The sequence below is a fragment of the Dromiciops gliroides genome, chromosome 1, assembly GCF_019393635.1.
Source record: "Dromiciops gliroides isolate mDroGli1 chromosome 1, mDroGli1.pri, whole genome shotgun sequence".
NCBI classification, from domain to species: domain Eukaryota; kingdom Metazoa; phylum Chordata; class Mammalia; order Microbiotheria; family Microbiotheriidae; genus Dromiciops; species Dromiciops gliroides.
This window is the reverse complement of record NC_057861.1, coordinates 65,188,940-65,211,738: the sequence shown is the minus strand read 5'-3', so window position 1 is coordinate 65,211,738 and position 22,799 is coordinate 65,188,940. Positions and strand designations below refer to the sequence as shown.

The following is a 22,799-nucleotide window of genomic DNA, read 5'->3' as shown; positions in this document are numbered from 1 at the left end:
ATACACACTCAATTGGGTGGAGTAATCTCTCTAACCCTGCAGGAAAATAGAAGGGAAAGGGGATAAAGAGAGAGGGGCAAAAGAAGAAAGGACAGATTGGGGGAGGGGACAGACAGAAGCAAATCCCTTTTGAAGAGGGATAGGATGAAAGAAGATGGATAATAGAATAAATATCATGGGGAAGGGAATAGGATAGAAGGGAAACAGTTAACAATAGTAATCATGAAAAAGAGAAAAGAGGGAAAAATTGTACAAAAAATATTTATAGCAACTCTTTGTGGTGGCTAAGAATTGAGAATCAAGGGAATGTCTATCAAGTAAGGAATGACGGAAGAAGCTGTGGTATATGATTGTGGTGGAATGGTCTTGTGCTATAGGAAATGACAAACAGGATGATCCCAGAAAAACCTGGAAAGACTCATGAACTGCTGTATAGTGAAGTGAGCAGAGCTGCAAGGACATTGTACATAGTGACAGCAGTATTGTTCAGTGAGCAATTGTGAATGATTTAACTACTCTCAGCAATGCAATGATCCAAGACAATCCCAAGAGACTAACGATGAAGCTTTCTATCCACCCCCATAGAAAGAACTGATAAAAAGAGCACTTGTGGATTATACATATATAACCTGGTTGCTGTCTTGTGGAGGGGGGAGGAAAGGGAGGGAGGGAAGGAGAATAATTTGGAATGCTAAACCATATGAAAATGAATGTTGGAAACTACCCTTACATGTAACTGGAAAAAATAAAATAAATGTTTGTTGCAAAGGAAAAAAAAGTATGATTTGGCCACTGGGGTCCCAGTTCTCAAACTTTGTAGTTCTATGAGTATATGATTGCTCCTCCAACCCAACCCAGCATCCAGTGCCCCATTCCAGGGCTCCCTCACTGGTTTGGTCTCTACAAGGTCCCATCTGTCTTCAATCTCTCATCTGGATGAGGCTAGGTACCAGGCCCTGATTCCCTTCTCTGTCTGAAGGTGTTACATCTCCCAGAAATCATAGAATTTAAAGTTGGAAACAACCACTGAGGTCATCTACTATAGGGATAGGGTCAACCCCTTCATGGCCTATTCTAGTTTCAGGGAGTTGCCTGTGACCAGTAGGTGTCAGAGATGGACCTGAACTCAGGTCTTGCTGGCATCAAGGCCAGTTTTCTGTCTTCTATGTCACACTGCCATTTAATATAATCTCCTTATGTTTATTTTAGAATATGTTACTTTCTTTTCTTTTTTTCAGGGCAATGAGGATTAAATGACTTGCCCAGGGTCACACAGCTAGTTAAGTGTCAAGTGTCTGAGTCTGGATTTGAACTCAGGTCCTCCTGAATCCAAGGCCAGTGCTTTATCCACTGCGTCACCTAGCTGCCCCAATCTCCTTATGTTTAAAAATAAGAGAAATGCACATGTATAAAAATATTTATAGCAGCTCTTTTTGTGATGGCAAAGAATTGGAAATCGAGAAAATGTTCATCAATTGGGGAATGGCTGAACAAGTTGTGGTATATGAATATAATGGAATACTATTGTGCTGTGAGAAATGATAAGCAGGCAGATTTCAGAAAAACCTGGAAAGACTTAAGTGGACTGATGCTGAGTGAAATGAGCAGAACCAGGAGAACATTGTACATAGTAACAGCAACATTGTGCGATGATCAACTGTGATAGACTTAACTCTTCTCAATGATCCAAGAAAATTCCAAAGAACTCATGAAGGAAAATGTTCTCCACATCCAGAAAAAAGAACTGTGGATTCTGAATGCAGATTGAACCAAAATGTTTCTACTTTTGTTTTTGTTTTTTGTTTTTTGAGGCTTTCTCCTTTTGTTCTGATTCTTCTTTCACAATATGACTAATGCAGAAATATTTAATGTAATTGTACATATATAAGCTATATCATATTGCTTTCTGTCTTGGGGAAGGGGGAGGGAAGGGAGGAGGGAGAAAATTTTGGAACTAAAAATCTTAGAACAAATATTGAAAACTATGTTCACACGTAACTGGAAAATAATAAAATACTTTTATGATTTAAAAAAATAAGGGAAATGGGGTAAAGAGAGGTTAAGTGACTCACCCAAGGTCCCACAGTAAATAGAATAGGGTAGAGCTTATAGCTTGGATCAGGGACTTTGCAGAGACAAAGGTGTTGGCTAAATGGATAGAAGCCTCGTGGCTCCAGGCCTGAGCAGGATTCTTCCTCCCCCTCCAACACACACATAGAGGTCAAAGTCAAACATTCTCTAGGGTGACCTGTGGCAAAGGTCTAGTGATTTTCCTGAGTCATCTGAGCCTGCCAATCACAGGGTGACCCTTCCAGCTCTACCTTTGCCCCATAGAGCTCAAGGAGCTAGCCATGTCCAGGAGGTGTTTCAGGAACTCCCTCTGGTCCACAACCCTACTTGGGTGAGTCATTTTCCCTGGATAGAGCATCAGTTCGAAGAGGAGAAACGACGACCACAGAGAGAAGAAGCAGAAAACAGAAAGAAGGAAAGTGAGGGAAGGAAAAGAAAAGAGGGGAAGAGCCAGAGACAAAAACTTTTCTTAGGAATTTCCAGCAGCCCTGACTCCCAGGTGCAGTGTGGAGGAGAAAGTGGCGCGGGGAGCGCGGGGAGAGGGGCCCTACAGTCAACAACTGAATCTAGTTGTAATTTGTCTGCCCCTCTCCCGGGGGCGGAGGGGCCGAGGGGAGTAGAAAGGATAGTCACACGAGAGTCTGCGTCCCTACAGCCCCATTGCCAAGGTAACCGCGGGGTCAGCTCTGGCTGGGGCTGTAAACAGTTTCAGGTTCGAATCCTATCACAGCTGTATGCTATGTACCTCCGGGAGACCCTCGACCCCTTTCGCAGCCACATTGCCCTTCCAGTTGGTCCCTGAATGGGGAGAATAATAAAGGAGAATCCAAAAACTTGTCAGTGGACCCCCACCCCCACCCCACCCCCCCCCCGAAAAGAAGATCTCCACAAAGTGCCCCATTTCTCTGGCGGTCCCAGGGACCCGGAGGGAGGGTTAATTGAGGCTTAAGGGCAAGCCCGGCCCCTAGCTGGGGGCGGGGGGCGTTGGGAAAGGGAAAAGGACCCCGCCCACACTCCAACCCTCCCGATTGGCCAGGTCACGGGGCTCCGCCCTCACCCCCCTGCTGTCCTTGGGCTGGTAGGAGTTGGGGGTGGGGAAGGTGTCGGGAGGGAGTCCCTATAAGGTTGGTATAGCGCGAGGCTCTAGGGAGCTGAGTCTGGGGTCCAGCAGAGGTGGGGGCAGCGGAGGAGTCGAAGGTGCGGAAGCACCCAACTGACAGACTGCCAGCTTCTCTAGAAGTCCAGGATCCCTCCGGGAGCGCCAGACAGGTACTGAATCCGACGAGTACCCCGAATTAGTCCCGGAGGGGTACAGTCTGGCAGAACGTACCATGGCGGTACTGGACGAGGAAGCATGGATTCCTAGGGTGCCTTGGGGAGCGGGGGGGGGGCGGCGTGAGCGCCTGGGCAGAAGGTTTGAGGGTCCTCCGGGGGAGGGGAGACGGTGTGGGTTGATGGCCCAGCCAACTGGCCTCTGACCCACTTGGCTGACCTGGGAAACCCACTTGGACCCTTGCCAAAAAAGAGAAGACCACTAACCTAGTGCACGCAGGGAAGGGGGGGGGGGAAGGCCAACAGAGCCCAGTGAAGCCCCTCAAGAGGCTGCTAGGTTGGCTAGTCCTCCCTCGACACCGACCTCCCCCTTGTGTCTAGGGGCAATGGGGTACCGTCGAAAGAGCCCTAGCTTGGGAGTGAGAGAAGCCAGAATTCAAATCCCGGTTTTAGATGCTTGCTACCTTTGTGAGCACAAGGTCACTTAACCTTCCTGAGCCTCAGTTTCCTCACTTGTAAAGTAGGGGGGAGGGGATACGGAGAATTCCTTCCGAGGTCCCTTCCTTGCTTCCCAGGTCCCCTTCCACATGCCTTCTCCATTCCATTGACTTCCCCATCGAATCCCTCATCCCTCTGTCTCCTGGGCAGCTAGGTAGCACAGTAGATAGGGCACTGGCCCTGAAGTCAGGAAGACTTAAGTTCAAATCTTACCTCAGAAACTTATTAGTTGTGTGACCCTGGGCAAATCACATAGCCCCAATTTCCTTAACTATCCAGGGTCTTCTCCATATATCCTGCCACTGAAGCCAGATGGCTCTGGAGGAGAGAGTGAGGTTGGTGACCTTGCACAGCCCTCCCTCACTTAAATCCAATTCTCTGCAAGTCATGGCCTCACCTGATGTCATGGTCCTCTCCTACTACAAAGGACAAACAATCTTTTCCTTGGTCCCATAGGCCCTCCCTAGGCCCCCTCTTGGGGCAGCTAGGTGGCAAGTGAAGTCAGAAGGACCTGTCAAATCTGGCCTCAGATACTTACTAGCTGTGTGACACCCCTACACACACACACACACACACACACACACACACACACACACGCGCGCGCACACATGCACACAAGTCACTTAACCCCAATTGCCTCAACAACAACAACACCCCCCCCCCAAAAAAACCCAGTACCCCTCTACCAGAGTCTAGGATTTGGAGTCAGGGAACCTGGGTACAAATTGTGGTTCTACTACTTTAAAGATGATAACCTTGGGCAAATCACAACCTCTCAGCCTTGGTTTTTCATATTATAAAATGATATGGTTGAACTTAATCCTCCCTGAGATTCCTTCCAGCTGTAAATTCTAGCTCTGATAAACCCAACTCCTCTTGCTTCTCCCCCTTACATCTGCCGACCTCTCCCCTCACCCCAGACTCCCATATCCAGCTCTCCCAGCTCCTCTCCCCCTTCTTTCCCCTTCTGAATGTCCTCTCGTCCCTGGGAGGGGTTTCCTGGGCTAAGGGACAAGGAGTGGATTAGGTACAGTGGCCTCAGGAGATTGTCCAGCTACCAGGTTCCAGGGGTTTAAAGTTTAAAAGGAGGAGGTCAGATCTGATCACACTATACTGGGGATGATCGCACCACTTGACACCAACCCTCGTCTCCCAGGGTGACTCCCTGGCCACCATGTCAAAAGAAGAAGGACAGCAACGTGGTCCTGCCCCAGTGGAGGAGGAGCAGCAGCCCCAGTCCCAGGGTGAGGTAAGTGAAGTCCAGATCACTGCCAGGACTAGCTGCCCCAAAAGGCTAGAGGGGGGAGCAGGAAGGAGCAGAATCTCCATCACCTCCAGCCAGCTCTCTCCATCCTCTGGCAGGGCAAGCACTTGTGTGCAGCACCTAGCATATAGTAGGTACTTAATAAATGCTTGTTTCAGGGGCAGCTAGGTGGCGCAGTGGATAGAGCACCGGCCCTGGAGTCAAATCTGGCCTCAGACACTTAACACTTACTAGCTGTGTGACCCTGGGCAAGTCACTTAACCCCAATTGCCTCACCAAAAAAATGCTCGTTTCAGCCTTCCTCCCTTCTCTCTCAAAGCCAGCTGCTATTCTTCTACCAAAGGGAGTCTTAAACCCTCCTGCCCTGCCTTCTTGGGGAGGGGAGGGGTGTGGGGGGAGTGAGCATCTGGGGAGGTACCAGAACTCCAAGTCTCTAACAGCCCTGCCTTTTTCTCCCAGAACCTGGTGAGCAGAGTGGTGAATCTGCCTCTGGTCAGTACAACCTATGCCAGGGCATCAGCCGCATACAGCTCTGTCAAGGAGAACCACCCATATCTGAACTCTCTGTGTGGACTGGCTGAGCGGAGCCTTCAGGGCCTAACCACCAGAGCCATCCGAGGGGCCCAGCCCCTTCTCACCCTGCTGGAGCCACAAAGTGAGTGTCATGGGATCGGGGCTCCACCTGGGCACCTTTGCTCACCTATCCCACTTTTCTCCAGGGGTCTCTCTTGAGTCAGACAGCCTCCCTCACCCCTCTCCTCTCTCTCCCACTGACCCTAGAGGTGCCAGCTTTCTGTGCTTGGGCAGTGGCTGCTCAGGACCTGCAGAACAAGGTCTGTTTCCTTCCTTCCCTCTTTCCCTCCCTCCTTCCTTCCCTCCTTCCTCCTCCTCTCCCCCATTCTCCCCCTCTTTTCCTTCCCCATCTCCCTTCCATACACACACACAGACACCTGTGAGCCTGCTCTTACTTCCACACTTGTGTGCACACTCAGGCTCTGCCCACCTTTCTGGCACATCCAGATTCTTGCCTCCTTTTTATGTTGCTCAGACCTCAGACCTGGCCACCACAGTTCATTCCCCCTGAGCTGCCCTTGCACAGTTTGTTACCCCGCTTACTGGCCTGAGGCATAGGGCCTTCCTGCCCATCCAAACATGAATTTCTCCCCCCTCCCATCTTACAAGAGGTGGCTGGTACCAGGAGTGGGGTGGGGGGACCCCCAGATGAGGCAAGGAGGAGAGCCTCAATAGGGAAGGGGCTCTCAGAGAATAAAGTTGTTCTATGAGACTCCCAAGTGCCCAAGCTCTTCTACTCCCCTTCCACATGCCCTCTCCATTGACTTCTCCATCTGATCCCTCATCCCTCTGTCTCCTGGGCAGCTAGGTAGCACAGTAGAGAGGGTACTGGCCCTGAAGTCAGGAGGACCTAAGTACCCCCTGTGGGGGCCCATCAAGCAGCTGGCTACTGCTCACAGGTGACCTTCAACCTAGTTTGAGTGAGAAGTGGACACCACCTTGGCATTTGCAGTGACCTTCAGAGTTGGGCCCTGTGGGAGGGGGAGGCTTTGAGGGTCCGTCAGAGCGCCCCCTGGAGCATCTCTTGAAGCATAACTGTCTCACACAGTACCTGCAGCCCCAAAAGCCTCAGTACCACAGCTGACCCACTTCCCTAGAGGCGCTGTGCCTCTCTGCCTTTCAGACTCTGTATGTCTTTCGGAGTCTATGCATCTGTCTCTTTCTCTTCTTAAGGCCCTGAATCTGTATCCGCTTCAATTCAAACTCAACAAACATTTAAACACCTCCTCTGACAGATTCAGCTTCTCCTGCCTGTTCCTTTGCCCTTCTGTCTTCCAGCATCTCCTGCTCAGTCAGCCCTGGCCTCTTCCTCTGTCTCCTGAACTCCCCCAGAGATACAAAAATGAAAAAGGACATAGTCCCTGCCCTCCAAGAATTAACTGGGGGGAGGGGGGGCGGCGGCTAGGTGGCACAGTGGATAAAGCACCGGCCCTGGATTCAGGAGTACCTGAGTTCAAATCCGGCCTCAGACACTTGACACTTACTAGCTGTGTGACCTTGGGCAAGTCACTTAACCCCCACTGCCCTGCAAAAAAAAAAAAAAATAAAATAACTGGGAAATATGACAATTATGAAAATAAGCCCTGCACAAGTGATAAAGGCACAGGAGAGACCCAGACCAAGAACATTTTTGAAGCAAAGAATGCCGTTAGTTGGCACAATCAGGAGAAAAGCTTCACAGGGGAGAAGGTGGCAAATGATCCTAGGAATAACAGGATTGCAAAGGCAGAGATGAAGAGGGTCTGGGGGGCCCATCTGTGTAAATGGATATTGGAAGACCATGAAGACCAAGCTGTTGTTGTTTGTCCTTTGTTTCCTGAAGAGGACCACGACATCGGGAAGTGATGTCATGACTTGCAGTGAATTGGATTTAAGTGAGGGAGGGCTGTGCGAGGTCACCAGCTTCACTTTGTCCTCCAGAGCCATCTGGGTCCAGTAGCAAGATATATATCAGGACAGCAGGAGATGGCTCTGGATGTCTACAGCAATTGGGGTTAAGTGACTTGCCCAAGGTCACACAGCTAGTAAGTGTCTGAAGGGAGATTTGAACTCAAGTCCTCCTGACTTCAGGGCCAGTGCTCTGTCCACTGTGCCACCTGGCTGCCCCAGTACCAGGCTGAGAGAAGAGAAAAGAAGAAGAAAATAGGGAGGACATGGATTATGGAAAGCCTTGAATGCCAGATTTTTTTTCTTTTTTGGGCGGGGAAATCAGAGGAAAGTGACTTGCCCAGGGTCACACAGCTCGTGTCGAGTATCTGAGGCTAGATTTGAACTCGGGTCCTCCTGAATCCAACCAAGGCTGATGCTTTATCCACTGCACCATCTAGCTGCCCCCCTTCAATGCCAGATTTTGAAACGTCTCAAATGCCAAGCTGGAGATGGAACTTGAACTCAGGTAATAGAGGGACAAAATTTGAGCAGAGGAATGACATGATCATCTTGTGAATAAGGAAAGTAATTTTGAGACCAGGCAGGTCTATTGTGTGCAATAGTATCTCTTTTGGGGCAGTCCACCCTGGAACTAATTCATAAGATGTAATTTCATTGTATCTATGAATTATTGGTGATCATTTCACTGCTCAAATGTTAACTCCATGGTGCAGTGGGAGGGGGGACAAGCATTTATTAAGCACCTACTAAGCACAAGTAATTGAACCAAGTACTTTATCAATATTATCTCCTAACAGCAACCCTGGGTGGTAGGTGCTATTATCATTATCCAATTTTACATTTGAGGAAATGAGACATACAGAGGTTATTAAATGACTTGCCTAGAGTTACTTAGCTAATAATTGTATGAGGTCAAATTTTAACTCAGATCTTCCCAATTCCATGGGCTCTCTCCACTGCACCACCAGCTCCCTGAGTACTGAATCTGGATTCACAAGATCTGAGTTCAAAATCCCAGCTCCGGGGCACCTAGGTGGCGCAGTGGATAGAGCACCGGCCCTGGAGTCAGGAGGACCTGAGTTCAAATCCGGCCTCAGACACTTAACACTTACTAGCTGTGTGACCCTGGGCAAGTCACTTAACCCCAATTGCCTTGTAAAAAAACAAAACAAACAAACAAAAAATCCCAGCTCCAATCACCTTAGGCAAGTTCCTTCCATCTCTGGGCAGGTTCCCTCCTCATCTATAGGGAGAAAAAAGGTGGGGGATTGGACTGGATGATGTCTTATGGCCCTTTCCAGAACTTAAGTCTGTATTCTATGAAATAATTCCCCTAAAAAATCAAACTCACCAGGAGATTCTGTAATAGACGTGTTATCAGTTTGTCCAGTCTTGCCACAACTTCTTTTGTAGAGCCCAAACTTGGGAAGCTGAAACAGAGAAGAAAAGTAGGTCGATGTCATTATGGGCAGAGCCAGTGTTTCAGAGTTAGTGCTCAGACATCTTTAGAATTCACTTCCTCTCGGTCTGTACGTGTCTGCCTCTACTTTTCTTTCCCCCAACTCACATCTAAGTGTTGTGGTAAAGATTAATATCGGAAGTTTTAGCTGAACCATTTGAGAGATTGCGCACCCATCCCCTTGTCTCCTCTCTTTTTGACTCTATAAACAGACCTGTACCTAGCCTTCTTTGTCCTTGAAGACAAGTAGCAGGACATTTACCTTAGAATCGCTTTCTTTTCTTTTCTTTTTCTTTCTTTTTTTCTTTTACATTTTTTGAGACTAGGAAATAATGCAGTGGCCATTCACATGCTCTATTCCACTATCGATCAGCTGTGAACTTTGATCAGCTTCATTTCTGAACTGCCCTTCCTGAGATGGGCTGATGACTCCCCACGCCCAGGGACTCCCCATCCTGGTGTCAGCCTTAGTGCAAACACCCAAAAGATTTAGCTCACTGCAGCTCAGAATTCCTAAACTCCTAACCACCCCAATCTCTGCCTCCCCAATAATAGGGATTACAAGTGTGTACAATCACTTTCACCACCACTCTCATCCCAATCAACACTTTAAAGAGCAATTCCACTGGAAGGGAAGGGGAAAGACTGCCACCTTGTGGACAGAAAGAGATCTTGAGCTCCAGGACCCAAGGGGCAATGGGGAGTAGGGCGGGTTACAGAGGATGTTGTTAACTGATACCTGCTTATGGTAACCAATTGTTTTAGATGCTAAACTCAATTGTTTCTGACTGCTAAAGGAGTGCAAGCGCTGTCTTCTAAATTCCTCTGGAAGTTAAAGCCACCCTGCCCTCACTCCAACTCTATGGATGTCCGTGGTTCCGTACATGTCTCTTTCTGAGTGTTTGTGTCTGTGTGTCTCTCCAGTTACTTCAATGAACAGATATGCTTGCAAAGGCCTGGACAAGCTGGAGGAGAAGTTGCCTTTCCTCCGACAACCCTCTCAGGAGGTATGCTGGGACATGTAGGGAGGTGTTGGACCACCTAGAGAAGGCGGGACACAAGGGATGGGGGTAGGTATGAAAGCAGGATGGGAGGGAGTTCCTATGAGGATGGAACAGGGAATTAGGGGTCCTTGTACTGAGTAGAACCTGAGAATACACTTCATCCTCCTGTGACCTGCTCTGGGGTTGGGCTTCAGAGAAGTGCCAGTTTGACCAGCTGAAAAAAAACACAAATTAATTTTGCTAATATGTATAAGGTGGAAAGGTGTAGAAGTCACTTCTCCCATTCAGGAGATGGGGAAGAGAAGGCAAGTGATTTCTCTGAGGTCCCATAGCACCTGAGAGCTGGAAAGGAAATGGGAATCTTGACCTTCAACTTTGAGATCTGAAGCAGGGAATGAGAAGCCTCCAGAGGGTTAGGAAGTGGTAAGGGTGGGTAGTGGGTTACCAGGAGCTTATAAGGAAAGAAGTCCTAACTTGCAGCCCAAAATTTTGTAGTAGAGGCATCAAGGCAGAGGGCAAAAAGCCTCCTGGACTTTGAATCAGAACCTATTTAATAATATGAGCTGTATGATTTAGGCGAGCCACTGGACCTCTCTGACCCTTGTTTTCTTCATCTGAGGGGTGGGATAAATGACCCTAAAGTCCCTCAGACCTCTAAATCCTGTGACCCTGGAGACCTTGGAATTGGAAGAAAGAGGGAGGATATGGGCTGGTAGAAGCTGACAGGGGCTAGCCGAAAAGGAATCTTGATCTCTAGCCAAAAATCCAGAGAAGGAAATAGAATATCCTATAGGTCCAGGGGTAGTAGAAAGAAGCTGGGTTCCAGGGTCTGACAAGATCTCAGGCTTGGCACTCCTTCCCTCACAAGGTGGTGACATCGGCCAAAGACGCTGTAACCAACCGTGTAACAGGAGTGGTAGGCCTGGCCCAGAAAGGTCGGCGATGGAGTGTGGATGTGACCCGTTCGGTGGTAACCAGTGGGGTAGACACAGTAATGGGCACCCGCATGGGACAGATGGTGACCAATGGTATGGATGTCATGCTGGACAAGTCTGAAGAACTAATCGATCACTTTCTACCCATGACTGATGAGGAACTTGGTGAGATCCCAGCCCTGGGCTAGGGACCCTTCCACACACCCCGCTTCAGTTCATGCCCTAGAAATGGTCAGGAAGAGACAACAATAATGACAGTGACCTGAGCCAGATGGAGCATTATGTGATACTAGGCAGGTCACTTCTCTTGACTCCTCAATGCCTCTGGTTCTCCATCATTAAAATGAGAACAAGAATATTTATACTCCCTTACCATAGGGTGCTCATGAGGATAGCCTTTTGGCAACTTTAGGGTACTATATAAACGTAAGCTATCATCATCACTTGGCCAACATTATTTCATCTGCTCCTCGTGGCATCCCTGTGGGCTAGGTCGTGCAGCTAGCTTTCTCCTTGCTTTACAGATAAGGACTTGAAGGCAATGAGGTAGAAGGATTCCCTCAGGGTCATTCAGCTAGTAATCATTGCCAGCCCATGAACCCAGGTCTCCCAACATGATATACAGGGCTCCTTCTACCAGATCATGTCCTGAGCTCATAGGATATTTGAATCACTGAATCACAGAATTATGAAAACTGTAGACCCTCAGAGCACAGGATGTTAGAATCCACTGTAAGATGGGGGCAGTTAGGTGGTGCAGTGGATTAGAGCATGGGCTCTGGATCAGGAGGACCTGAGTTCAAATCCGGCCTCAGACACTTGATACTAGCTGTGTGACCCTGGGCAAGTCACTTAACCCTCATTGCCCCACAGAAAAACAAAAAACAAAACAAACAAACAAAAAAAGAATCCACTGTCAGAGCCAGAAGGGACCTTAAAGACCATCTAGCTCAACCCTCTCTTTTTACAGGCAGGGAAACTGAGTCCCAGTGAGGGGAAGTGACTTGTCCAAGGCCACAAAACTGGTCTCTTGGTTCCTAACAAAAGACTCAACCTTGTTCTGTAAATAGGCAGAGCTCTGGCCCCTTGAAGGATAAAATCAAGCCAGGGCTAGATGGGCAACCTGCACATGCATGGGATGGCATAGGAAGTTTCCATTTCCTCTTACTCCTCAGGGACCCTGAGAGATCTCCATCATAGGATCCCAGATCTGGAGCATGAAGGAACCTCAGAAGGCACCTAGTCCAACCCCCTTATTCTACAGATGAGGACATTGGCCCCTGGTGGGTTAAGTAGTTTGCCAAATGTTGAACAGGTAGTAAGAATTAGAGGCCAGATATAAACCCAGGTCCTCTGACTCAAGAGACAGTACTGTGAGGTAGGAAAGGCTAGAAATGGGGCTAGAAATTAGACTAGAAACCAAAGTTCTGGTCCCAGCTGTGGCACTGGCTTCTTGCATGATTCTGGGCAAGTCATTTCTCTCCGGGGCTCGGTTTCCCCATCTGTAAAATGAGATCGGAGGAATGGAGGAGAGAAAGGAGATTGTAGGAGTCTGAAAAGAGATAGAAATATAATGCAGAAGAAAGAGTCTGGGCTTGGGAGGCAGGAAACGGGATCTAGTGCAGATGCTAACTTGATGTGGGACTTTAGGCAAGTCTTCGCCTGAGTTTCTTTTTTGAGATGGGGGAAATTATCCCTGCCTAAACTCCCTGCTGGGAGGGAGGGACTAAATGAGGAAGTAGAGAGGAAAGCCTCTCTGAATCTTAGGCTTCTCAAATCTCAGAGTTTGGGACTCATTCTTCTGTAAACTGTCGAGTAATTTACAAAAGGGATGAGACACACACAGTGATAACAGCATGAGCAAAGGCTTGGAGGTAGGAATAAGCAGGTTGTCTCTGGAAAAATGAGTGAGGAGCCCAGCCTGTCTGAAGCAGAAGATTTATATTGGAGTTTGGGGGTGACAGCTGGCACATGAGAGCTAAGGTTAGATTGTGGTATAAGCGGAAAGAGCAATGGATTAAAAGATGGAGGACCAGGGGCAGCTAGGTGGCACAGTGGATAGAGCACTGGCCCTGGAGTCAGGAGTACCTGAGTTCAAATCTGACCTCAAACACTTAACACTTACCAGCTGTGTGACCCTGGGCAAGTCACTTAACCCCAATTGCCTCACTAAAGAAAAAAAAAGAAAAACAAAAACCTGGGTTCCCATCCCAGCTCTGTCTTTACCTAGCTGTGTAACTCTGAGCAAGTCACCTCAGTTTCCCCATATGTAAAACAACACTCCATAGTACAACCAAACTGGATTAAAATGTGATTGGGAAATATATTTAACAAAATAAATAAAATATACTCAGACATAGATGATATTAATGTGTGGCTCTCTAAGGCAATCTGTGACCTAAAGGGATCTTTATATTCAGTTTAGTGGCCCCTGTTTCTAGTTGAGTTTGACACCGCTGGCCTAGGTGATGGCTAAAGACCCTTTCAGGGAGTTCCAAATACTATAAACATCATTTGTCCAACCTCACCCGTGCTACCTCCTTCTTCCTCCCATCCCAAGGGCTTAGTCAACTCCCATAGTTTTCAAAGAGGTTTAGGAGTGGGAGATGCACCCCCATGAAAAGAAGTATTGATTACGGTGTCGATCGCAGAGCAGGCATCCCTAAACCACACTTTTTATGGGCCACAGATGAGCTAGTTGCTGCAGCAGCTGAAAGTGAGGCCCTGGCCCCCGGGACAGATCAGAATCAGACAAACTACTTTGTTCGGCTGGGATCACTGTCATCTCGACTCCGACAGAGAGTTTACCAGCACTCACTGGGCAAACTCCGCCAGAGCAAGCATCGGGCTCAGAAATCTTTCAGCCAGCTACAAGAAACTCTGGAGATGGTGAGACTCCCCTCTCCTCTGGATATCTGGCCTTCCAAAGCCACTCACCCCCACATGGGGAGGGCAGTAGCAAAATCGAAACCCTTTTGCTGCACTTCAGATCCTTAGGGCCTCCTACTCTTTCCTTCCTTATTTTAATAACCATCTCTCTCTGGGCCTTAATTTACCCATCTGGGGCAGCTAGGTGGCGCAGTGGATAGAGCACAGGCCCTGGAGTCAGGAGTACCTGAGTTCAGATCCGGCCTCGGACACTTAACACTTACTAGCTGTGTGACCCTGGGCAAGTCACTTAACCCCAATTGCCTCACTAAAAAAAAAACCAAACAATTTACCCATCTGTAAAATGGTTAGGTTAGGTGATGTCTAAGGGCCCTTGCAGCTCTTGCTCCTATGATTCTTCTCAAACCTGCTCTCAGTAAGGTCTTTGAGCTCCTCATTCCCTCAGAGTCAGTCAGTCAATAAACATTTATTAAGCACTTACTGTCTACCAGTCACCATGCTAAGTAAGCAATGGAGATACAAAGAAAGGCAAAAAAAACCCCAAAAAACCAGTCCAAGCCCTCAAGAAGTCCACAGTCTAATTGAGTAAATGTTACTCCTAGCTTCCCTCAAAGCCTGAGCCCTGATGAGGGAAGAAATGTTTAGGGCTTCTTTAAAAAGGAATGCCAGGCCTGAGGAAGAGACTGGGGAGATGGGAAAGCATTTCTTGACCCCCTAAAACTCATGTTCCCCCCACACACACACACTTACTCTAAGTATAAATCTATCCCTGTATCTGCCTCCTTTTTTCTCTAGGTTGGCATTCAATGCTCCCTGACCCTTAAATCTTTCACCTTGTCCCCAAGCTACTTTTTTTTTCTTTTTTTTTTCCAAGCTACTTTTTAATCTATCACTTTCACCTTAACTAGACCTGGCTCATTCTCACCTCTGAACTTTTGCTCACATCATTATCTGGTCTGCAGTGCCCTCCCCAGCCTTACAACTCTTCTCCAAATCCTAGCCCTCCTAGCTCTCTAGAGGCTAGCCCTATGCTCAGCCAGGATTGGGGGTGGAGGGTTGAGGGGGGGTGGGTGTTTAGAACTTTAATCCAGTTTGGCAGAAATATATTATGTATCATGGAGAATATTGATAAATAAGACTGACCAGCCATATTGTGGAGGGCTTTGAATGCCAGGGTAAGGAAAAGATTCCCTGAACCTAATTTTCCCTACCTAAGACAGGTAAGTGGACCTGGAATCAGGAAGTTCAAATATTACCTTAGTCCCAAAGCCTTGTTCACAGGGAAAGAAGAGACGGGCCCTGCTCTCAGGGAGTTCACCTTCCTGAGAATGGGCAGCAGGAACCAGAAATTTCCACATGTAACACTCTGAAGGTATTTAGGGGACTGCTCTTCCATTTTCCTCCTACATCCCAGTCCACCCTACAACTATACCAGCATGGGAATAGTAACATGCTTAGCCAAATGTGATCTTACTCAGCTCAAGTAGGTGATAGAGAGCCGAGGACAGCCTCCAGGATCCATTCCTTTGGGTGGGAGTCGTCAGGGAAGGTTTTCCCAGAGGTGGAGCTGGAGCTAGGCCCCTCCCTTGGGTATAATGACCCCCCAGCACCTACCTATTGTTCCTTGACCTCCAGATGTGAGGCCCTAGTCCTGACTTTGACTCCCCTTCTCCCCTCCCTTGAAACAGATCCACTATATGAAGCATGGCACCAGTCACAACTTCCAGGGTGGGCAAGGAAGGCTACAGGAGCTGTGGCAAGACTGGAGCCAACAAGAGAAGGAATGCCACCGGAGCCAGGTAATGGGGCTCAGGGGCCCTATCCAGGCCAGGACCACTTCCAGGGTACCTGGGTACCAGGGCACCTTCCTAAGAGTGGAAATGGGAGAGGAAGACTCAGCCTAACTGGGATGATTCCCTGGACCTAATTTTCCCTACCTAAGACAGGTAAATGGTCCTGGAATCAGGAAGTTCAAATATTACCTTAGATACTTATTACCCCTGTGACCCTGCGCAAGTCACATAACTGCTCTGTGCCTTGGTTTCCTTATCTGAAAAATGAATTGGAGAAGGAAATGGCAAACCGTTCCAATATCTTTGCCAAGAAATTCTCAAATGGGGTCACAAGGAGTTGGACACAACTGAAACAACTGCACATTAACAAGTGAATTAACTTGGAGAGAATGTCACATCTGCACAAGGCAGCCAGGGGAAGCTGAAGGAGCACTGGATTTGCAGGCAGAGGGCCTGAGTTAGACTCCTGACATGGTTGTGTGACTTGGAGCAAGTCACTCAAATTCTCTGGGTCTATTTCATCTATAAAATGAGGGGGGTAGATTGGATTTCCTTTTCTGCTCTAAGTCTTATGATCTTAAGAATCCTGGTCCTGGGGACGGCTAGGTGGCGCAGTGGATAAAGCACCGGCCCTGGATTCAGGAGGACCTGAGTTCAAATCTGGCCTCAGACACTTGACACTTACTAACTGTGTGACCCTGGGCAAGTCACTTAACCCCCATTGCCCCGCAAAAAAAAAAAAAAAAAAAAAAAAAAGAATCCTGGTCCTAACATTTATTAAACTGCAATCTACATGACGTTGGAGACTGTCTTCATTAACTTGACTTCTTCCCTACCTATGGGACATATAGTTTGAAGTATCCAAAAGGCAGTTGGTGATGTAGGAATTAGGTGATGTAGGAATCAGGTGATGTAGGATTCAGGAGTGAGGATGGAGCTGACTTTACAGGGCTGAGAATCATTTGCATAGAAATAATCACTGAATTTACAAAAAATTAATGAGATTATTAAGATAGGAAAGAGGGAAACAAGACTCGGAAAGAGCCTTAGGGATTCCCCATAGTTAGTGGGCTTGACATGAATGGAGAATCAGCAAAGGAAACAGAGAGATTTGGTTGGGTAAATAGGAGGAGAACCCAGAGAGGGAGAGTGAGGGGAGGAAGTGGGGGAGAGAAAGAGAGAGGCAGGAGAGAGAAAGGAATGGAATTTCTCATAGCACAGCTTCAAACCTGGCAGTGAGACAGTCCGGTGCTCTTTCTGTTGGGAATACAGGACAGTAGAATTCTGTTCAGCAAATATTTATTAAGTAGAGAAAAAATATGATCCAGTTCCCTGCCTTCGAGGAGCTCATGGTAGGGAAGCTAAGACATGTACACAAAGACATGAGATAAAAGGTAGATAGGAGTAGAGGGGAGGTTCAGACAAAATGCTATGAGTAATGAGTTAAGGAAGGGGGTGTTCAGGGCATAGGAGCAGAGCCATATATATCTAGGGAGGGGCAGCTAGGTGGCCCTGGATTCAGGAGGACCTGAGTTCAAATCCGGCCTCAGACACTTCACACTTACTAGCTGTGTGACTGTGGGCACTTAACCCTCATTGCCCCGCAAAAACAAAAACAAAACATATATATCTAGGGATTTCACATAGGGAGATGAAATCAAGCCCAGGGCAAGCAGCTGAGAAGAGGTGAAAGGGTCATAGCTGGGCATGCAGAGCAGATTGAGACTGAAAAAAAAAAAAGCTGCTAGGGAGACCACATCAATGGAGGCTCAGGGAGGAGCCTTAACTGGCATTGCATCTGCTAATTTCCTATTCTAATGAATGAGTCTTACTAATCAGGTGCCAAGTTCTTTGTACAGAGAAAAAATTCAGTGCCCCTTAAATTTGGCAAAGCCCCAGGCACTTTAGTTATAGCCTGTAAAAATGCATGGAGTTTGGGGAAGCTAGGTGGTGCAATGGATAAAGCACTGGATTCAGGAGGACCCTGAGTTCAAATCTGGCCTCAGACACTTGATATTTACTAGCTGTGTGACCCTGGGCAAGTCACTTGACCCTCATTGCCCTGCCAAAAGAAAAAAAAATGCATGAAGGCAGAAAGCAGCAGATGGAGTTCAATAGCTCTTTATAGAATAGCTCTTTAGTCCAGTTTGGTTGGAACAGTGAGTGTGTGAGGGGGAAGGAAGGAGAAATATGGCCAGAAAGCCAGGTTGGAGTCATATTATGAAGGGCCTTGTACATCGAGTTAAGTCTTCATTTCATCCCCTAGGCAGTAGGGAGCCACTGAATGTTTTTGAGCTGGGGAGTGACAGGGTAAGACTTTGCTTTAGGAAAATTAATGGGGTCTGTGGAGGAAAGGTTGGCAAGGGCAAAACTAGAGGCAGGGAGATTGTTAGCATAGTCCATGTGAGAGAAGATGAGGATCTAAACTAGGGCAGTTGCAGAGGGAATGAAAAGGGAAGAGATCTGAGGGGCCATTTACTCCAACTACCTTATTTTATATGTGAGGAAACTAAGACCCAGGGAGATTAAAAACAACTTTCCGGGGCAGCTAGGTGGCGCAGTGGATAGAGCACCGGCCTTGGAGTCAGGAGTACCTGAGTTCAAATCCGGTCTCAGACACTTAACACTTACTAGCTGTGTGACCCTGGGCAAGTCACTTAACCCCAATTGCCTCACTAAAAAAAAACACAAAACAAAAAAAAAAACCTTTCCTGGGATTATTGGGGGGGGGGGCAGGGCAATTGGGGTTAAGTGACTTGCCCAGGGTCACACAGCTAGTAAGTATTAAGTGTCTGAGGCCAGATTTGAACTCAGGTCCTCCTGAATCCAGGGCTGGTGCTTTATCCACTGCGCCACCTAGCTGCCCTTCCTGGGATTATTATACAGCTAGTGTGTAATACTTGTCCTGGTGTCTGGAGAGACATTGTTTCAAATCCTCTTGAATCATTTTTTAGTGTCATGAAAATAAGCAAATCACTTAACTTCCCTGAGCCTCAGTTACCAATAATTGTTTGCAGTCATATTTGACTCTTCATGACCCCATTCGAGGTTTGCTTGGCAAATATACTAGAGTGGTTTGCTATTGCCTTCTCCAGTTCATTTTCTACAAATGAGGAACTGAGGCAGACAGGATTAAGTGATTGGCCCAGAGTCACACAGCCAGTATCTGAGATCGGATTTGAACTCAGGAAGATGACTCTTCCTGACTCCAGGTCCAGCTCTCTGTGTACTATGGCGCCACCTAGCTGCCCATAATACCGATAGTACCTACCTCAGAAGGTTGTTTTAAGGATAAATGAGGAAGGGTACATTGGCTACGTTTGTAAAGTGCTCTATGCAGTTAGCTATTCAATAATATCTGGAAATGTAGAGATCAGAGGCCTGGGAAGAGGCTGAAGTTAGAGACGTAGATTTGGAAACCATTCACATAAGAAGTATTTTATAATTTAAGCCATAGGATGAGAAAGAGTGGTGAAAGAGACCAAAGACAGGGATGCCCATACTCTGGGTGTGGGAGGAAAACCGGGACTTCTCAATGATTCATCATCCTCATTTTCTTTTCTTTTCTTTTTTTTTTTCCCCCTGCGGGGCAATGAGGGTTAAGTGGCTTGCCCAGGGTCACACAGCTAGTAAGTGTCAAGTGTCTAAGGCTGGATTTGAACTCAGGTCCTCCTGAATCCAGGGCTGGTGCTTTATCCACTGCCACCTAGCTGCCCCCATTCATCATCCTCATTAACACTGAATGAAAGAGTGAAGCTTTTTTGGGGGGGGTGAGGCAATTGGGGTTAAGTGACTTGCCCAGGGTCACACAGCTAGTAAGTGTCAAGCATCTGAGGCTGGATTTGAACTCAGGTCCTCCTGAATCCAGGGCTGGTGCTTTATCCACTGCCACCAAGCTGCCCCCATTCATCATCCTCATTAACACTGAATGAAAGAGTGAAGCTTTTTGGGGGGGGTGAGGCAATTGGGGTTAAGTGACTTGCCCAGGGTCACACAGCTAGTAAGTGTCAAGCATCTGAGGCTGGATTTGAACTCAGGTACTCCTGACTCCAGGTCCAGTGCTCTAGAGTGAAGCATTTATTAAACACTTACTGTGTCCAAAGTACTTTGCTAAGTGCCAGAAATGCACATGGAAAAGTCAAAGAGTCTCTGCTCTCACAAGGTTCACATTCTAATGGGGGAGACAATGCTTTAAGAAGGTTTCAAGCAGTAAGTCAAATGGAAAGGTCCCATGGCTATTAGGGTAAGGCTGAAGAGTAGACAGGAATTCCTCTCTGTTAATGACATCTCCACATGATTCAGGTGCCTTTTTATCAAGGAAACAGAAAGGTGGATTGATCCAGAGAGGGTTTCCAATAGAAAAAAAAACGAGGGGACAGTGGATTCAGGAGGACTAGAGTTCAAATCTGGCCTCAGATACTTGACACCAGTTGTGTGACCCTGGGCAAGTCACTTAACCCTCATTGCCCTGCCAAAAAAAAAAAATGAAGGGGGATGATTTATCATTAAGGATAGCCCTTTCCAAATATTAAGTGGGACAGGCTTGGGAGTGAGGTGGGCAGGGGACAAAAGGGGAAATCTAATCAGTAAATGTGAAGTCTTTCCCTTGAATTCAAAAAATCACCTGTACAAGTATAAGATGGGGAGGAAGTGCAGTTGAAGAACAATTTAAGTAGGTGGGATCTGGGCACCTCAGCATACTGCCCCTCCCCATCCATCTATGGTGTGGGCTACAGCTGGTAGAGTAGCTAATGTGGGCTGAAGATGTCCAGGGGCAGAAGTGTCTGGAACATGAGAAGTCCTCTACCCTCTGCAAATGCTATCTGGAGAGTTGTGTTCCACACCAGGCACCACAATGTAAGAATCACATTGACAAGCTGAAGCATAGCAGGGGAAGGGTAACCAGGATGCTATGCTGAGAGGCAACTATATAGTGCCATGGGGTGGAACCCACACACTGCCTAAGGGTGGTGTAGCCTAAACCAGATTAAAATGGCATTGGGTGGGGCGGCTAGGTGGCGCAGTGGATAGAGCACCAGCCCTGGAGTCAGGAGTACCTGAGTTCAAATCCGGCCTCAGACACTTAACACTTACTAGCTGTGTGACCCTGGGCAAGTCACTTAACCCCAATTGCCTCACCAAAAAAAAAAAAAAATGGCATTGGGGCAGCTAGATGGAGCAGTGGATAAAGCACTGGCCCTGGATTCAGGAGGACCTGAGTTCAAATCTGACCTCAGATACTTGCCACTTACTAGTTGTGTGACCCTGGGCAACTTAACCCTCATTGCCCCACCAAAAAAAAAAAAAAAAGACATTGGTAAATATTTAACACAAAAATAAAATATGAAGCAAAATATAAAAATTAAAAATTAAATACACAGATAACATGACAATTTAAACTTAGCCGATATGCAGCCAATAGGGATCCTTCATGTATGGATTAGTGGCTCTGTTTCTATTTGAGATTGATACCACTTAGAGCTAATGGACTTAGAATCAGGAAGACCTGAGTTCAAGTCCTACCTCAGATACTTACTAGGTGACCTGGGCAAGTTGTTTAACCTGTGTCAGCCTCAGTCTCCTCGTCTGTAAAATACTGTAGATAATAGGGATAATAATAGCACTACCTTCCCCTGCCCCCCATGTTTAGGAGGATCAAATGAAGCAACCTGTAAAGTGCTTTTTGCAAACTTTCAAGTGCTTTATAAATGCTAGCTCTCATTATATATAGCTAGCTGAAACCAGACACTGGGCCCTAATGAGGAGTCATTGAAACAACAGAGAATGTTGAGCCTGGGGAGGGGAATACGTAGGAGGGAGGGGAGAAGGGAAGAGACTATGCCACAGCTTACATCTTGTGGAAGGGAGATAACAGTACCAATTCAGAATAACGTAGTGGGGGGAGGGGCAGCTAGGTGGCACAGTGGATAGAGAACCGACCCTGGATTCAGGAGGACCTGAGTTCAAATATGACCTCAGACACTTGACACACTAGCTGTGTGGCCCTGGAAAAGTCACTTAATCCCAATTGCTTCACAAAAAAAGAATAACGTAGTCGGGGATGGGGGGGGGGGGGAGGGCAGCAAATGTAGAAAAGCAGATTTCTGCCCAACCAAAGGGCAACATGAGCTGACCCAAAGTGGAAGGAATTGCCTCAGGAGAATGGTGAGTTTCCCATCACTAGACATCTTTCACCAGAGATAGGATGTCAAAGAAGAGAGAGGCTATGCCCCTATTCCCGTACATTTTGGTCTAATTCTCTCCTGGGACTTTTTGTGACACCTGGCCAAGTTTTCGCTTCTTCCTCCAGGTGGAATCGCAGACTCTGGACCTGTCCCGAGACCTAACTCAGGAGCTACAGGTCACTTGTGAGACGCTGGCAGCTAGCATGCGGGGGCTGCCCCCGGCTGTGCAGGAAAAGGTGATGGAGGTCCAGCAAAGTGTGGAGGAGCTGCATCAAGCCTTCTTGGCAGCCCGCTCCTTCCATGATCTGCCACCGGCTGTTCTGGCAAAGGGCCGGGGTCACATGGAGCAGGCCCACACGACCGTGGAAGAGCTCCTGGATTTCGTCATACAGAACATCCCCCTGCCCTGGCTGGTGGGGCCCTTCTCACCCTTAATAGTGGAGCGGCCCTCAACCCCACAGGAACTGATAGAACAGGTCGATGAGGTGGTGATAGGCCGTAGGCCCAGCTTGCTGGAGGACCGTTGGGCCAATATGGGTTGGTTGGCCGAGCAAGAGGCGTGGCGAGCTGCTCATGAGGTGACAACAGAGGACACCCTGGTGGAGGAAGTTGAACCCCCCATGATCCCCAGCCAAGAGGTCAAGAAGGAAACAATAATGCCTGAGCTGGACTTCTGAGAAATCTTCCCTCTTGACCAGTGAACGAGTATCAGCTGCTGGGTTTAAAAAGGACTATAGGGTCAAGTATTCCCCTCTCTTCAGCCCTGCCTGGCCTCCCACAAGAGACAGGGGTCCTGAAGCCCCGAAGACCTGTTTTTGCCAATCAGAACCAGACTGCTTAGGCTTCTCTTTGAGCCCTTGGGAAGGGAAGGAAGGACTCGGGACAGTGCAAATGGGAAGAACCAGTCTAAGCTTGAGGTTGGATAGAGGGGATGCTCAGGGAAGAGACTGGGGCAGAGTAGTAAAAA

The 22,799-nt window shown here is 47.7% G+C and overlaps 1 protein-coding gene and 1 long non-coding RNA gene across 2 annotated transcripts in view; one reads left to right on the top strand and one right to left on the bottom strand.

Annotated features, from left to right (window-relative positions):
* Positions 1 to 8,985, bottom strand: part of LOC122743853 — a 15,488-nt gene extending 6,503 nt beyond the window's left edge. Inside the window, exon 1 of the long non-coding RNA XR_006355031.1 lies at positions 8,919 to 8,985. This is a non-coding gene — a long non-coding RNA (uncharacterized LOC122743853). The remainder of the gene's footprint in view (positions 1 to 8,918) is intronic.
* On the top strand, positions 2,998 to 22,799 carry PLIN5 (perilipin 5). Its single transcript, XM_043989033.1, has 8 exons — positions 2,998 to 3,339; positions 4,997 to 5,089; positions 5,564 to 5,759; positions 9,951 to 10,033; positions 10,899 to 11,130; positions 13,655 to 13,854; positions 15,543 to 15,653; positions 21,958 to 22,799. Exons 2-8 carry the CDS (start codon positions 5,015 to 5,017, stop codon positions 22,507 to 22,509), a joined length of 1,449 nt encoding a protein of 482 aa, XP_043844968.1. The 5' UTR covers positions 2,998 to 3,339; positions 4,997 to 5,014; the 3' UTR covers positions 22,510 to 22,799.